Source organism: Pantherophis guttatus, chromosome 3 (assembly GCF_059756535.1).
Source record: "Pantherophis guttatus breed Tessera chromosome 3, ASM5975653v1, whole genome shotgun sequence".
In the NCBI taxonomy this organism is placed as follows: domain Eukaryota; kingdom Metazoa; phylum Chordata; class Lepidosauria; order Squamata; family Colubridae; genus Pantherophis; species Pantherophis guttatus.
The window spans coordinates 59,595,066-59,612,900 of NC_142065.1; the positions used below are offsets into that span (position 1 = coordinate 59,595,066).

At 38.4% G+C, this 17,835-nt stretch overlaps 1 protein-coding gene and 1 pseudogene across 3 annotated transcripts in view; one reads left to right on the plus strand and one right to left on the minus strand.

The window, feature by feature from the left end:
* Window positions 1-17,835, plus strand: part of LOC117664175 (vitamin D3 hydroxylase-associated protein-like) — a 38,153-nt gene that overhangs the window by 1,028 nt on the left and 19,290 nt on the right. The window contains exons 1-6 of one of the 3 annotated variants that reach the window (XM_034415004.3): window positions 628-709; window positions 11,842-11,921; window positions 12,663-12,928; window positions 13,983-14,096; window positions 16,749-16,892; window positions 17,386-17,516. In XM_034415004.3, coding sequence (XP_034270895.2) covers window positions 12,698-12,928; window positions 13,983-14,096; window positions 16,749-16,892; window positions 17,386-17,516 — 620 coding nt within the window. In that variant the 5' untranslated portion in view covers window positions 628-709; window positions 11,842-11,921; window positions 12,663-12,697. Of the gene's footprint in view, window positions 1-627; window positions 710-2,923; window positions 3,180-11,841; window positions 11,922-12,662; window positions 12,929-13,982; window positions 14,097-16,748; window positions 16,893-17,385; window positions 17,517-17,835 lie in introns of those variants that run through there. The other 2 variants (XM_034415006.3, XM_034415005.3) reach the window with 2 other exon arrangements.
* Window positions 7,183-8,172, minus strand: LOC148114609 (uncharacterized; annotated as a pseudogene).

Consider the following 17,835-nt stretch of genomic DNA (forward strand, 5'->3'; position numbering starts at 1 on the left):
CCCCGAACCAGTCCTCAGCCCGGTCGCTGCTTGCTTACCCCGCCCACCACATCAGAGGCTTTTTTTTTTAACTTTTAAAAGCATTTTTTCTATAACCTCTTCGGCTGAAAAAAATGCTTTTAAAAGTTAAAAAAAAAAGCCTCTGATGATCGTGCGGCTCAGCTGGGATCTTCAGAGGCTTCTGAAAACATTTTTCTGCAACCTCTTCAGCCGAAGAGGTTGTAGGAAAAAAAAATTCCTTTAAAAGCCTCTGGCAATCCCAGATGACTTGTCTGATCGTCAGAGGCTTCTAAAAGCATTTTTTTCTGCAACCTCTTAAGGTTGTAGAAATAATGCTTTTAAAAGTAAAAAAAAAAAAAAGTTGGCCATGCCCACCCAGTCACATTACCCAAGCCACGCCCACAAAATAAGCCACGCCCACAGAACCAGTAGTAAAACATTTTAGAACCCACCCCTGATCTATTCACAGTATTGCAAAGATTACCACTCCCACCACCCCCACATGCACGCACCTGTGTTGTTATATGTAGCAAGATACTGATAGCAGAATAACTGGTAGTTATAATCTTATCAAGCTTGGTTCAATAGGCTCCTTTTAGAGAACTGGGTGTGGTTGAATTATTAAAATTGATTGGTTCCACCCAACAGTTACGTTAGCCAGCAAATGCAATGCATTCTGTTCTTCTTAGCTGAACTCTTCTACTGAAAGGTAACCTCAAAAAAGAAAGATATATCTAAGACTCTTGCTAGTGTTAAGGTTTACAAAAGGTAGCTGAAATGTGTGGTTTTTGTTCCTCCTTGTGTTATGTGTGGGTGCTGTCATCATGTGAGCTTCTACCACAGGACTGAACTACATTTTGAAAGTTGGGGTAGCATTTAGAGGTTTTGAGAAGGCAAGGATTGAAATAGTTGGGAATTAACACAGATATATATATATATATATATTACTTTTTGTTGATTTTAGGTTGACCTCAACAGGTGCTAAACCTGGTCAGATTTGTCTAGGCTTAGAAGCTTAGTAGGATTGGTTAGCTTTTATAATGCAGGTTCCATAGCAATGCTAATGTATTTTCTGAATGCTTCTTACAGCCGAGAGACTAGTCCTGTGCTGTAGGAAAAGTGGACAGCCAAACATCCTAAAGGGATGAAAAGTTATGAAAAGAAATCTGAAATGTATGAATAATTATTGTGCAAACCCAAACACAATAAAATATTAATTTAAATAAAAAATTAGGGTGCCAAGTTTTTACTATTTGTGGTTTTAATAGTTATATGTCTATATTAATTGTACAATGATACTGTTTTAACTGTTGGTTGGAAGCCACCCAAAGTTTGATGTAAGATGGGCGGCTATTTTAAATAAATACAGAAAATTAGACATTCCAAGACAAGATATAAAGTGTCAGAGAATTTTGCTTATGCTGTGCTTGTATTCCCTACTATCATTCTACAATCACAACAAAGAGCATCTTAAAGACCAGATTACTAGCTGAATAACCACTAAAGTAAAAAGTAGAGATAATCCATATAAAGAGAGTTGGAGAGAAGAAAAGTCTAATTTTCATGCCCTTTTTTCCCTTGGCATCCTGACGAGAAGATTTTTTTATTTTTATTTTTACAAATGATCTGAATGATTGATATACTTATTATTGAGTAAGGTAAAGATTTTAAAATCTATCAGCAGCCTCCAGCTATTGTTAGATGCTGTTCACTGACTTTGCACTGGTTTTACATAAAAAGGATTCCTAATTCTACAATGGGTATAAATGGTGGAAACATAATGTGCAACAAAACAGAACTGCATTCAGTTTTGGTCGCTACGATGTAAAAAAGATGTTAAGACTCTAGAAAGAGTGCAGAGAAGAGCAACAAAGATGATTAGGGGACTGGAGGCTAAAACATATGAAGAACGGTTGCAGGAATTGGGTATGTCTAGTTTAATGAAAAGAAGGACTAGGGGAGACATGATAGCAGTGTTCCAATATCTCAGGGGTTGCCGCAAAGAAGAGGGAGTCAAGCTATTCTCCAAAGCACCTGAGGGTAGAACAAGAAGCAATGGGTGAAAACTAATCAAGGAGAGAAGAACTAAGGAGAAATTTCCTGACAGTTAGAACAATTAATCAGTGGAACAACTTGCCTCCAGAAGTTGTGAATGCTCCAACACTGGAAGTTTTTTAGAAGATGTTGGATTACCATTTGTCTGAAGTGGTGTAGGGTTTCCTATCTAAGCAGGGGGTTGGACTAGAAGACCTCCAAGGTCCCTTCCAACTCTGTTATTCTATATTGAAGAGCTAGATGATCACCATTTTACACAGGGAATAAATGCATTTGAAAGGAAACATTTTTAGAAAAGATACAAAAAGTGCTCTAAAGGCCAAACATGCCTTTTCCAGCCTGAAATATGTAGTCTCAACAACTAATTCTGCTGCCTTCCTCAGTCTTGGACACAAAATGTCTTCTAATATAATTCCTGGACTGTGTTGATTTCCTAGGCTGAACGCCTGCCTTGTTACTGTCTGCAGTGATTTTTTTATTGCCTTCCTGATAATGATAACTCAACTGAGGGTAGCTTGGTTGTCTTGCACAACAGGCAATCCAAAGAATCAGTGCTTGGTAGGAAGAAGGCATCAGAGCAGAGTTCCTTAAACCTGGCAACTTTAAGATGGGTGGACTTCAACTTCCAGAAATCCCCAGCCAACAACTCAAAGTTGCCAAAGTTGAGAAATACAGCCTGGTCCTCACAGGATCAAATGTTTCTTTGTCTGAACTGAGGGGTTGCAGGAGAGGCTGCTATTGTTGAAACCCTGTCCTTGAGTTGGTTGAACTGGCAGACTGTGTTAATATTCTCTTACGTGCAATCTATTTTTGACAAAGATCAGATATCCTAAAGGGTAGAACTAGAAGGATTACAGAATGAAGGATTGAACACTAGAAGGTGAAATGATCTTGAAACCTTCTGAAACCTGTTGGAATCCAGTAGAAAGCTCCCAATGGCATTGAGGAACCTGAACAAAGGACAAATGTGGACATTATGAGTTTTGAACTTAAGAGGTGTGGTAATTGCTACAATCTTCTTCTCCTTCTCCTTCTCCTCCTCCTTCTTCTCCTCGTATTCCCGCAGGTGCACAATGTCCATTTTTGGATCATTGAGCACCACTTTGCACAGTCAGCGGCGCCAGGTAATTGGTAATTCACTACAATGCACTGAGTGATTTAGGACCGTGGGAAAATAAGCAGTTTAGATACAGAATATCTTGAAAAGTAACCTTGCAGCTCCAGAGAAGGAAAGAGTTGATACTTGGAGAATATGATGATGGGGAAGTGATCTAGTGTAAAAAGGTATTGTTTTTGTTTTTGATATGGTCTCCATGATTCGGTGTTGAAATATGTGTTAGAATATAGGACTACAAGAAAAACTTGTATTGTTTGCAGAAGAACCATGTTAGTAGAAAATCTAAGAAACTTATTTTTGAAAAAATTTAAAGCATCATTTTTGCTTTCCACCCCCTCTTTGCCTCCCTTAGTATTGGAACTGACAGCAAGTTCCTTTGGCCTCCTTCTTAGAATGTAGCTGGCTGTAAGAGTTTTGGATAATTTATTCTAAGAACTGTTTGTGATTATTTTACATTACAAATTAATTTAACACACTTAATACACTAAACCAGTGTTTGTCAGTTTGGGAGTTGAAGTCAAACATTTTAAAGTTGCCAAAGTTGGGGAAATCTTCAGTGATTTTTTTAAATTTTATTTTTAGGTAAGCTACATACCCTTAGAGCTGAGGATTCTTAGCAACAGTTTTCAGTACTAAGGGATCAGTCTCCCTCCTGTATTCTCAAGCTAAGATAATAACATTTGTTTGAACCTTTGAAAAAAAAATGGGGCTATAAATTGTCAAGTATTTGGCAGATCCTTCCTTGACTTAAAGGAATACTGTTCTTCAAACCTGTAGCAAAGATCACAATTCTTTTGACTTGTTTGAAAGCTGGTTTTACATTCTGCACAGCATCTTATAACCCCATAGCATTGTTCTTGTGGGAAACATGACAGGAGCATTCTGTATCCTTACCTTGAGTAGTACAAAATAAACCTGGCATATTAAATAGGTGTACATAAAGGCTATCAGAAAGGCAAAAACAAGAGCTTGAATTAGACCATTTGTAGCCAAATCTAGGGATATAAACAAACCCAGTTCGGGTCAGTTAACATTAGGGCTGATATTAAATCAGTTGAAGTATAAAGAGATTGAGATTGGTGTTTTAGAGTTAGGATAAATTTGCAATTTTAAAGAAACTTGCCTGCTTACTGTTTTCTTAAATCAAATTTGTGCCTGACATCTCAATTACCGGTATATTAGAAGAGATTTTTTTTCCAATTATGCTTATGTAAACCTCTTTCTGATCCTAAAAAGATAAGTAGGATTTTGTAAAAAAAAAAAAAACTTTATTATGTTGTCAGTTTAAAGATTGGGAAATAGAATAGTGTTTTACAGACCAAACTAGGAAAGATCAGGAAAATTTTGAAGGCCACAACTAGTGCCTGCATGTTGACTACTTGTTCAACCTTTGTTCAAAGATACCATGGCATTTTAAAAAGAGATTTATGACCGGTACTCAAAGTTGTAGCCATTGCAGTGTTTCTGTGCTCAGTGACAGCAATTCGGGTCATTGGCAACTGGCACACATTTACAATGGTTGCAGCATCCCATAGTCATATGATCACCATTTGCAACCTTCACTTTCCTCAAAAAAAGTCAATGGGAATCCAGCAGGTAATTGCAAGTCATGTTCAAGTTATCTTGTGCTTAATGACCATGGGTCATTTGCTTAATGACTGCAACCAGAACTGATGTCCTAAGTTGTCAGTCAAGTGAGTTTTCACTTTATAACCATATACTGTATGTATATGGGAATGTGTGTTAGTTATTACTTATTTGGGTTTAGGGATTTCCTTTTCTTTTATTTTGAGTTATTGAGATGTAATCTGTGTTTCAGGGGGGCTGCATCAAGGGAGGCTCATTCAATCTCATTGTACACAATCAGAGGTGGGTTTCAGCAGGTTCTGATCAGTTCTGGAGAACCAATAGCGGAAATTTTGAGTAGTTCGGAGAACCAGTAAATACCACCTCTGACTGGCCCCGCCCCATCTATTCTGTGCTTCCTGAGTCCCAGCTGATCAGGAGGAAATAGGGATTTTGCAGTAACCTTCCCTTGGAGTGGAGTGGGAATGGAGATTTTACAGTATCCTTCCCCTGCCATGCCCACCAAGCCACACCCACCAAGCCATGCCACACCCACCAAGCCACACCCACAGAACCAGTAGTAACAAATTTTGAACCCCATCACTGGTACACATGTTGTGCATTGACAATAAAGGTTTGATTTGATTTGATTTGATTTTTTTTAATAACAAAGTTTCTGGTCCCAATTGCGGTCAGTAAGTGAGATCTAGTGAGGACTACCTCTAATGAGGAAATGAACTAAAAGCAATTATGATTGTAATACAGTAAGGAAGCAGATGCATCAATAACAGGTTGATTAGTTAAAACTCTCTCTTGGTTTCTCTCTTATGATAACAGCCATGAAAGATTTGAGTTTTCTTGCTGCAATCAGGCTTGCAGTGATGGATCCCTGTTACAATTGAAGAAAAATCTCAGCTTAAAAGTTTTCTCTCTGTTCTCAAGATTAGGTTCATTTTGCCTTTGCAAGCAAAACGTAAGAATAATTTAGTCTCCAAACATTTTACTATGAATTTGCATAGCCAGGTCAAGCTCACATGGACATATTTAGTCAAATCCCATGGGCAAGGCCCTGATACAAAGAAAATAGGCTGTATTTATAATTGAACAATAAAAAGGAAATGCATATAAGTATTTGACTGATTACAGAGAAAAACCCAAAGACAAATATAAGTGAGTCAGCTTTGCACTATGTAACTACAAAGCGTTCTCCATGCTCTAATGGTTGAGCCCTTTTCTTCTTGCATCTAACTTTAAAAGTTTAGTACAATAAAGAAACTGCTTCCTCCTAGAAAAATATTTGCTACTACAATTTATTCTCCAGCTATGTGTAAGAGCTCCAGGATAAAACATTTACTAATACTCTAATTCCTTAATTTTCTTTCACACAAACCATTAGAAAGAAGAGTTGTACATAGTTGTACAAACTCAAGGTAAACTGCTCCAAACTCAATTGCAGAAAATACAACTTCAGCAACAGAATGGTCAATGCCTGGAATGTTCTATCTGAGTCCGTTGTTACATTCTCTAACCCCCACAGATTCAACCTTAAACTGTCTACCATGGACCTCACCCCATTTCTAAGAGGTCCGTAAAGGGGGCGTGCATAAGCGCACCGGCGTGCCTAACGTCCCTGTCCTACTATCCCCATTTATTTGTATTCATTTCTTTAGTTCATATCCATGTTTATATTTATACCTGCTATCTTGTACATGTTTGAGAAACTAATAAATAGAAATACAAATAGAACCTTTCACTAGGCTACTTCATTGCAAGAAAGGATAACTATTCACCCCATCATAGAAATCATCTCTGCAGACGCTCAAAGATTGTTGAAAAGAAAGACCCATTTAAGGGTGATCTTTTAGAGCAAACCTACAAAGTATCCAAGCTATTGTAGGAATGTATTTAGGTCATGGTGAGTTCACTAAATTTCTTAAGGTTTTTGGCCCTGTTCAAAGATGAGGGTCCATGACAATAAGAGGAAATTTGATAGGCTTTGGGACTTTATAGAGATACATACGGCCACAGCCCCAATATTTTCTTTGAAAACTATGGCATTCAACTATATGTAAATAGGTTGCTCTTGTTCAGAGAAGATTTAATCTGGCAGGAATCACCATGGTACAATCTGGGTTTACACTTGCTCAGATACAACAAAATATTTGGGAAAGCAGGTCTTTTACAACCGCATTACAGAGGTTTCTTAAGTGTTATAAATGAAGTCTATCCAGGAATTCTGGAAATTCTTGAAGTGGGCTTAGATAATTTAAGGAACAAATTTGGAGAAGAGTGAGATGATGATGATGATGATGATGATGATGATGATGATGATGATGATGATGATGATGATGATGATTAAAACAAAAATGACAGTATACACAGCAAACGAGATAACCATGCTGGGTTTCGTATCACAAATCACTAGTCGAACACTTCCCAAGCGTTTAGGACTGTGTGATGTATCGGCAGATTATGCGAGCAGATCCAAGTAAGGTGGCCTTCTACAGCTGACCAATGGTGATCTTGTCAGTGCCAATTGTTTTTAAGTGTTTGCCTAGGTCTTTAGGCACAGCACCCAGTGTGCCGAGTACCATTGGGACCACCTGCACTGGTTTATGCCAGAGTCTCTGCAGTTCTATTCTCAAATCCTGATATCTGGGGACTTTTTCAAGTTGTTTCTCGTCGATTCTGCTGTCACCAGATATGGCAATGTTGACGATCCACACTTTTTTCTTCTCCACAATTGTGATATCCGGGGTATTGTGTTCTAAAACTTTGTCAGTCTGTATTCAGAAGTCCCACAGCAGTTTTGCATGCTCATTTTCGACCACTTTTTCAGGCTTATGATCCCACCAGTTCTTTGCTACAGGCAGATGGTAGTTATGACACAAGTTCCAGTGAACCATCTGAGCGACTGTGTTGTGACGTTGTTTGTAGTCAGTCTGAGCTATTGTCTTGCAACAGCTCAGTATGTGGTCAATGGTTTCATTCGCTTCTTTGCAGAGTCTGCATTTGGGGTCATCAGCAGATTTTTCTATTCTGGCTTTGATTACATTTGTTCTGATGGCTTGTTCTTGGGCTGCAAGTATCAGGCCTTCTGTCTCTTTCTTCAATGTTCCGTTGGTCAGCCATAACCAGGTCTTTTCCTTATCTACTTTTCCTTGGATCTTTTCAAGGAACTGTCCATGCAGTGCTTTATTACACCAGCTGTCAGCCCGAGTTTGCATCACTGTTTTCCTATATTGATTCTTGGTTTGCTGCACTTTGAGCAGCTTCCTTTTGTTGACCTCCATCAAAGCTGGTTCAACACTGTCTTTCACATAATCTGCCAGAGCATGCTTCTCTTCTTCAACTGTCTGCTTCACTTGCAAAAGTCCTCTGCCTCCTGCTTTTCTGGGCAAATATAGCCTGTCAACATCACTATGTGGGTGCATAGTGTATGGTCATCAGTTTTCTTGTTTTCCTATCCAGGCTGTCCAGCTCTGCCTGTGTCCAGTTCACGATCCCAGCAGTATATCTGATGACGGGTATGGCCCAAGTATTTATAGCCTTGATGGTGTTACCGCCATTCAGTTTGCTTTTTAGAAGTTTCCTGACCCTTTGTGTGTATTCTTTGCTGACCACATTATTATTATTATTATTATTATTATTATTATTATTATTATTATTATTATTATTGTTGTTGTTGTTGTTGTTGTTGTTGTTGTTGTTGTTTTGGTGTCTTTGAGTCAGTGTGGTACAAGAAGTCATCAGGAGTCAAATCCCTGCAATTCTCTTGGCAAGATTCCATATGTTGTTTGGCATTGTCTTGTTCCTAAGGCTGAGAGAGAGTGACTGGTCCAGGGTCCCCCATCTGGCTTTGGGTTCCTAATGAATGCTAGAACTCATGGTCTGCCAGTTTCTAGCCTGATACCTTAACCACTACGCTAATCTGGCTTTCTGGAGAAGAGAGAAGAAATCTCTTGGAGAAGGTGAATAGTGCAAAATTGAATCTTTTGTTTGCATGTTAAGAATAGTAAATATGACCCTGATGAAAACATGCAATAACACTTGCTTAGACAAAAAGAACGAAATATTGTTTAAGTTCGGAGTAATGAGATTATATTCAGAAGTGACTCTAATAGACACTCTCCAGTTCCCTGGAGTAATAAGGGGAGGAAACACAGTACAATCAGACTTGCAAGATTCTGTTACTCTAAAGGTAAAGGTTCCCCTCACACATATGTGCTAGTTGTTCCCGACTCTAAGGGGCGGTGCTCATCTCCGTTTCAAAGCCGAAGAGCCAGCGCTGTCCAAAGATGTCACTGTGGTCATGTGGCTGGCATGACTAAACGCCAAAGGCACACGGAACGCTGTTACCTTCCCATCAAAGATGGTCTCTAGTTTTCTACTTGCATTTTTTATGTGCTTTCGAACTGCTAGGTTGGCAGAAGCTGGGACAAGTAACGGGAGCTCACTAGGGATTCGAACTGCTGAACTGCTGACCTTTCGATCGACAAGCTCAGCACCTTAACCACTGAGCCACTGTGTTCCTTATTCTGTTACTATAGCCAATCTCAATAAAAGTATCTATGGAAATTCTCAGTCATCCAAGTCACGGTTGTCCCAAAGGTGCTTTTTTTAAGAGGCAACTGGACTTTCTGACTTTTCTTTGAAGACATTTCACTTCTCATCCAAGACACTTCTTCAGCTCTGAAAGCTGAAGCTGAAGAGAGCTAAAGAAGCTTCTTGGATGTCTTCAAAGAAAAACCAGAAAGTCCAGTTGCCTCTTGAAAAAGCACCTTTGGGACTCAGTAAAAGCAATTTTAGTATCCCTGTAGAGTTGATTTCCTGGCCTGGTCTATCTAGTAGGGCTGACACTGCAGCATTTGAATAATGCCATATTCTCAATATTTACAAGGACATAGGTTAATGGAACCATGAATTGTGGTATATTTGGATCATATTGACAAGCATCTGAAGATATCAGTTATTTTTGGGTATAGTCAATGGATTTTCGGGTTTGGTGAATGTATCACCAATGAATGTATTGGTGAATGTATCACCAATGTATCACCATAGCTTAGGCCCGAGGTATTTGACGGATCACCTGCGGCCAGCAACTGCTCCCCATCGCCCCGTGCACTCACATAGAGAGGGCCTACTTGGGGTCCCGTCGGCCAAACAATTTTTTTAAAAATTTGATTTATATGCCGCCCTTCTCCGAAGACTCAGGGTGTCTTACAATGCGTTAAGCAATAGCCTTCATACTTTTGTATATTTTATACAAAGTCAGCTTATTGCCCCCACAATCTGGGTCCTCATTTTACTTACCTTAGAAAGGATGGAAGGTTGAATCAACCTTGAGACTGGTGAGATTCGAACTTACAGTAATTGCAGGCAGCTGATGTTAATAACAGTGCTTTAGTCTGCTGCGATACCAGGGCTCTTAATGTCTCAATGTCGGCTGACGGCCCCTAGGGAGTTAGCCTTCTCTGCACCTAGCCTCTGGAATCAGCTCCCCTTGGAGCTCCAGGTAGCCCCCGACCTTCGCTCCTTCCGCCATGACCTTAAAACATGGCTGTTTCGCCAAGCTGGCCTGGACTGAATGGGGTTTTAATGGGAATTTTAGTTTTTATTGTTGAATTTTAATTGGACTTGTTGTTGTTTATTGTTTATTGCTGTGAGCCGTCCTGAGTCCTTGTGGAGAAAGGGTGGCATATAAGTCCGATAATAATAAAAAAATGATTTATTGTTGCAGAAATTACATCAGGAAATCTTTTGTAGATTTAGGGTATTCTAGGCATTGACCAGAAATAAGAGCTGTGCCTTTGTTTCAAATGTTACGGCTCAGTTTGTGATTCATTAAAAATTCATAGACAACTACATATTTCATATAACCCACTGGATTTCTGGACTGAACTCATGAACACAACATTGGAGAAAATTTAAAAATTATGTTGTGCTTCTATATTACATGGTCACTATGCTGTACTTACTATTCTGACTGCTATTCAGGTTTTCCCCAGTGGAGGAATGTAGAACATCTCTTATGAAATATTATTTAGGGATCAAACACCATTAGGATAGATGGTCACCTATACTTTTACAGTTATTGACCATATTATGGAAATCACTGATATGGAAGAACAATGCTTTTGATATTGAACAAAAAGCAAGAAGTAAAAGGTTGGCAACGGGATGAAGATATTCATAGCTTCAATATAATTAAGCCTAAATGCTTACTTTCCCCAGCATTAGGAATACTAGTTTTTTCATGCACAGGAATGTGCTAGAAATAAGGAGGCAAAAGCCTTCAGCATGTAATTTTTTTAAAATTTGATTTATATGCCGCCCTTCTCCAGAGACTCAGGGCGGCTTACAGTGCGTTAAGCAATAGCCTTCATACTTTTTGTATATTTATACAAAGTCAGCTTATTGCCCCCACAATCTGGGTCCTCATTTCACCTACCTTAGAAAGGATGGAAGGCTGAGTCAACCTTGAGCCTGGCGAGATTCGAATTTACAGTAATTGCAGACACGTGGTGTTAAATTACAGTGCTTCTGTCTGTTGAGCTAAACCAGGCTCATTTATTGACTTTTCTAAAACAATAGTAATCCAAACCCCTATTGATCAACTGCTATTTTTTTTTCAATATCATGAATTTATGAAACTGAAGGAGCAAAAAATATTACAGGGATTTCCTTCCCCAAAATAGACCTTTAGATATATAGTAAAACCCAAAAAACATGCTTGCCTATCTACTTTTTTATTCAAATTTTTGAAGAAGTTAAATCCCACGCTAGTTATTATTTAACAAAGAATGAGAAGGTCTATGTGTGGCTGTGTTTAGAATTGTATGTATAATTCCAATCAATACTGTAAAAGGATAAGTTGTAGAATTGGAAGCTCAACATGCTGACCTGCATAGGTGTGTCCTCTCAGTAATATTGCTTATTTAGAAATTCAAATCTGAAGTGAGTTTTTGAAGTTCAGATTTTAGTTGAATTCATCTTACGATTTTTATCACATACGGTGACAAAACTCTTGACCTAATTAAGACTCCCGAGCATGTTTATCCCTAACTACTCCCTAACCATACAATCTATTCTGCTCTTTTAAGGTGATCAATGCAAAAGAAGTGGTGAGCTCACAAACTCAGTGAAAACAGGGGGCAGAAAGCAAGGGACTGATAACATCCAGGTAAGCAACTTCCTTAGTATGACATGTTTGAGAATTTTTTATCTTCTTAGAAGGGATGATACCAGCAGCCAAACAAGGTCTGCTCAGTGGTCACAGAATGTTATCTCAGAAATCTGATGGTCTCCATAAACATTGTTGTTTACCAAAAAGCTGTAACCATCTTTTCATATCAGGGTTAGATGAGGTTATCTTTGGGGTCTCTCTTTTGACTCCCCCCCCCCCAAATAAGCAGTTGGTTGATATATTTCAGTTTTAGATTAAATTTCTGGTTGTTTCCTTTCAGCTATTAGTGTTTCCCTGTCCTAATAAAGTTTGAAGCTCTTTTCTCTACATTTATCCACATTGATACTTCTTATCCTGTCATGCTATCTGAAGACTTTTAAGTTCTTTGTGGTTACTTTTGAACATCTCTGCTTTCCTGACCAAAGTTCACCCATATTGTTCTTGGTATTTTTGTTAATTATTGTTATTCACAGAGGTTGTGTTAGCTCCAGGGTAAACTCAAAATTACACATATGCAATAAAAGTACACCTTTTGTCCAGAGGCATCTCCTCAACAAAGTGGAGAGATGTTTTGCATCCTTCTGAAATACTTTGGCATGTTGCAAGGATGGGGAGATTGTAATCGAACATGAACAGGACATTTCTTATAACATGCTAGGACTTGAAGAAGCCAAGGCTGTATATCTTGTTGTAATGGACTCAAGATAGACTTTTTATGAGCTTTCCTCTGCATTTCAGAGTCTCCAAAAATTGTCCATAGATTTGGTTCCAGAATGCTGCAAGAAGCTTCAACTACACTCCAAAAATGGTTGGAGCAATCCTGGCCTCAGGATAAAATCTATCTTCATACTGCCGTGGTTCTGACCTGTGGTTCAACTGCAGCTTATTTGGTACTGAAATGTTTAGGCCAGAAAAAGATTAAAAAACAAATAGAAGAAACAAGAAGGCAAAGGGATCATGGCTTGATAGAGATGGAAAAATCAGTGCAGACATTTAAAAGCCAGGTACATGTTTCCTAACTATTTCTTGTATAGTATAAGTACTTATTACTTGTATTACTTGTACTTGTATAAGGACTTATTACAGTTACTTATTATATATAATGTTTATGTACGTGTGTATTTAAATGTATTTAGATATGATAATTTTTCCTGCAGATTTCACGAGTTTACAGGGAGTTGGAATAATAGGGCTAATGGATACGATAGAATTTTAGTAAATAATTACAGATGAATATTTACTACATCCAAATTCTGATTTCTGCTATTTCCCTGTTGTTTGGCTCTTGTTATTAAGGTTGGGTTTGGTCACTATCTCTCTTTTAAGTAAAACTGAAGGCTATTTCATGACTACACAAGGGTGAGAAGGACATCTGAAAATTTTCATGGGATAAACTTTACTTTTAAATACAACTTTAACCAAAAGGATTGCTATTGAATTAAGTGGCACCTTTGCTATCCACATTAAGGGTGAGATCCATCTGTGGTTTTCTACTGTCACAACTTACAGTTTATCATCTTAGTAGACACAAAATGAAAGTTTGGGTCAAGCAGAACACAAAAAAGTCTCAGATGATTTGCAGCAACTACATTCTATAGCAGAGGTGCAGAACCTGGATCTTTAAAGGTCAGACAAGACCCATGAAAACCTTGGAACAAAAATTACATGCAATGTAACTGTACCGTAACTGTAAAGGGATAAAAGCAGGAAAATGCATGTCTGTAAAATAAGCATCTACCTTGTAATAATTTTAATGCAATATCAGTGAAATTAGGTAATTAGCCCTGATGTCTATAGAGATTCTCAATCATGCAGGTCATTGTTGTCCCAAAGTACCAAATGTACTTTTCCAAAAGACAACTGGACTGTCTTGGGCTTTTTTTTCTTCTCATCCTTTTGCAAAGTGAAGTGGCTTCCTCAGTTTTTCAGTGTCCTGATCTGACCTGTTATTTTTATGGCTGCTGGCTTGCCAACAACAGCCAATTAATCTCTCTGCCACCTCTCAGACTTGCTCTATCAAATCTATGGGAAGCGTTATACTGTGCCCTCTCATTACAGAACCCTGGGTTACCAAGTGATGACATCCTTTCTCTACCTCTGGTAGAACTGGTTAAGAAGCTGAAAGAAGACACTTTGTCTCCAGATGTTGTCCTCTACACCTACATGGAAAAGGTGAACATACTTGGAAACACAAAACATAGAGCCTTGATAGTACAGGGGTTTAGTGCACCCTGTTATTAACACAGCTGCCTGCAATTTCTGCTGGTTCGAATCTCTCCAAGGCTCAAGGTTGACTCAGCCTTCCATCCTTTCTAAGGTAGGTGAAATGAGGACCCAGTTTGTGGGGGCAATAAGCTGACTTTGTATAAAATATACAAAAGAATGAAGGCTATTGCTTAACGCATTGGAAGCCGCCCTGAGTCTCCGGAGAAGGGCGGCATATAAATCAAATTAAAAAAATAAAATAAAATAAATAAATAATAAAAAAAATAGATACAGAAATATTGTTTACATACAGTACATCAGTATGCCCAGCGGTAAAATTCAATTTTTTTTTACTACTGGTTCTGTGGGTGTGGCTTGGTGGGCGTGGTAAGAAGGATACTGCAAAATCCCCATTCCCACCCCACTCCAGGGGAAGGGTACTGCAAAATCCCCATTCCCACCCCAGTCCAGGGGAAGGAGACTACAAAATCCCCATTCACTCCTCACTCCTGGGGGAAGGATATTGCAAAATCTCCCTTCACACCCCATTCTGGGGCCAGCCAGAGGTGGTATTTACCAGTTCTCCGAACTACTCAAAATTTCCGCTACCGGTTCTCCAGAACCTGTCAGAACCTGCTGAATTTCACCCCTGAGTATGCCCATTTCATATATGCTACAGTCAGTGGTAGGATTCAAATAATTTAATAACCGGTTCTATGCCCTAATTATTTCTTCCAACAAGCAGTTTTTGGTTTTTTTAAAATTTGATTTATATGCCGCCCTTCTCCGGAGACTCAGGGCGGCTTACAATGCTTACAATGTGTTAAGCAATAGCCTTCATACTTTTGTATATTTATACAAAGTCAGCTTATTGCCCCCACAAACTGGGTCCTCAATTTACCTACCTTAGAAAGGATGGAAGGCTGAGTCAACCTTGAGCCTTGGTGAGATTCGAACTTACAGTAATTGCAGACAGCTGGTGTTAATCACAATGCTATCAGTCTGCTGAGCCACCAGGCCCTTTATAGCAGTTCATCAAACTGCTCAGAAAGTTAACAACCGGTTCTCCCGAAGTGGTGCGAACTGGCTGAATCCCACCACTGGCTACAGTGCATAAAACGTCACTTCAACATGACAGAGGAAGAACCTCATGCTGGCGAGAGAAAACACTGTCTATGTTGCCCAATACTGGCAAATGTCATTTAGGTTTAATGCTATTTATTTTACATACTTTTTATGTGGGCTATTTCTTTCTGGCCTATTTTATACTTATTTTACCTGCTCAGTGTTGAGCATTGTATGTCTACGATTTGAAGATGCTCCTGAGATAAATAAAGAAAAAGAAAAGTCTGCCCAGCAGCATTTAGCTACCCTTCAGTCTTTCTATCCTGTCTTTATTTATTTTTTAATCAAAATAATTTGAAATAATGAAAATGAAGGAAAAGCTGAAAGTTGATATAACAGATCAATCTCCCATATTCATTTGCAATTTACTACCTATTCAGTTTATAAAACTTCCTAATTGCAGATCACTCAAGGTGGCATGGGTTAGGATTAGGGTTATGGGACACGATGGCTCAGTGGCTAAGACGCTGAGGTAGTCCCTATTTTTCTACTTGCATTTTTACATGCTTTCGAAATGCTGTGTTGGCAGAATCTGGGACAAGTAATGGGAGCTCACTCTGTTACGCGGCACTAGGGATTTGAACCGCTGAACTGCCGACCTTTCGATCGGTAAACTCAGCGTCTTAGCCACTGAGCCACCGCGTCCCTTTCCCACATTGTACTAGAATTAGTCAAATATTGCTCCAGTTTTTCTTTTATTTTGTGTACATAATTTCCATAATTACATATTGCATATCTATATGCATGTGCAGTGCACATATGTGTATAGTTATATATTTATTTTCTTTTGAAAGTGGGCATCAGAATTTTCTTTTATGTATGCCAAATGCACGTCTGTTCATAGAAAAAAGTGACAATAAAAGTTATCTTAGTATTATATCTCAAAGTATAGCCTCTTTAATCTCTTGATAATTTACAATATTTTCTTAATAAAGCATAGTTTTGCCAGAACATTAATCCTTCTGTTAAAAAATGAATGTGTGTGTGTGTGTGTATGTATGTATGCATACATGCATGTATATGTTTATGTCTTGGAGGTAATATTTTTAAAAAATTACTTATTGAATATTTTTTCTACAGAATATAAACAACCCAAAAAATTTAGGGGAAAAAAAAAACCAGTAAAATGATATTTTTTCTAAAATGTGTTTGGAGGTCAGTCTGCACCACCTAGTGGGATCGTGTTGTCATAGCATTTGTTCCTTCTCTATCTTCCTGTGAGGGTGGAGAGGAAATACTTGCGTCATTTTTTAATAAACCCTACAATAATGTTGATTGGAATGCGTGGTTTGTCTTTTACTATAAGAATAGTTTGGGGGCAAGACTGATCTTAGTAAAGCAATAGAAGATACTGAAAGTGAAACAGCAGACTTGGTAGATTTTTTTTTTCTGGGAATCATGGATCAGGAATAGGGAGTAATTAACAGAGGCAAACACATTGTTCCACTTCTAATTATTTTCCCTGACTTGTCTGTCTACTGTTTTCCTAAAAAGGCTTTAGCGGTCACCAGGGAGGTGAATTGTGTGCGCCATTTTATTCCAGAATGTGAGGCATTTCTTCAGCAACTGAAAAACCAGAAGGAAAAAGGTTTATTGTATGGGGTACCTGTCAGCATCAAAGACCACATTGCATACAAGGTGATTCCATTGCTGTGATACATTGGTTTTCTAGAAATGGTGGACAAGAAGCAGCTTTTAAGGGAAGACCACTAGAAACCTTTCTAGGATATGTATTTGCTTATGGAATAGCCCTTTTATATTGATAAGGGATGGGAAACCGTGGCCTACTGGAAAAACAAGCCCGATAGTCCTATTTTTGCAACCTCCATCCAGATTGTATTGCCACATCTGATTGCTGATTGTTAAGTGGTACAATTTTTTCACTCTTTTTAAATAGTTGAAAGCCCAAACCTTCAGCTTTAATTAGTTGAAAGCTTAAACTACCTTGAATATTTTATTTATTTACTGAAACAGAAACCTCAAGTGGTTGTTTTTTAAAAAGTGGAAATTTTTAAAAATCCTAGCAGAAGAGAAAAAGGAGGAGAGGAAAGGAGGAAAGACAGGTGTTATTATTAGGTGTTAAGATAAATAGCTGATCTACCTGTTTCCTTAATATTTCCTTTACCTTTAGGACCATTTGACAACATGTGGCTTTTCTCATTTTCTTGATTTGGAAGAAGACGACAGTGTGTTGGTCAAGGTATTAAAGAAACAGGGAGCAAATCCATTTGTATTCACCAATGTGCCACAATCTTTATTAAAGTAAGTTTTCATGCCAATAGTTTTTACTGATCACTGCTGTGTATTGATAAACTTTATCTCCTTATTGTGCAATTGTAAAAACATACACCTGTTTGTTATTTGTTCACAATTTTTCTTGGCTTGTATTAGTCATGGCTTGCTATATTTGAATAATTGGTAATGATTGCATTTATGGATGATGTCTCAGTCCCTGGCCTAGATCTAAGTCTTAACTAAAAGGGGTCCATATAATCAGGTGTTGATGGTAACTCTGTTGAACTCATTTTGGAGGCACAGCAAGAACCTGTAGGAACAGGTGTTTCTCAAGGCAGGGTGTCCT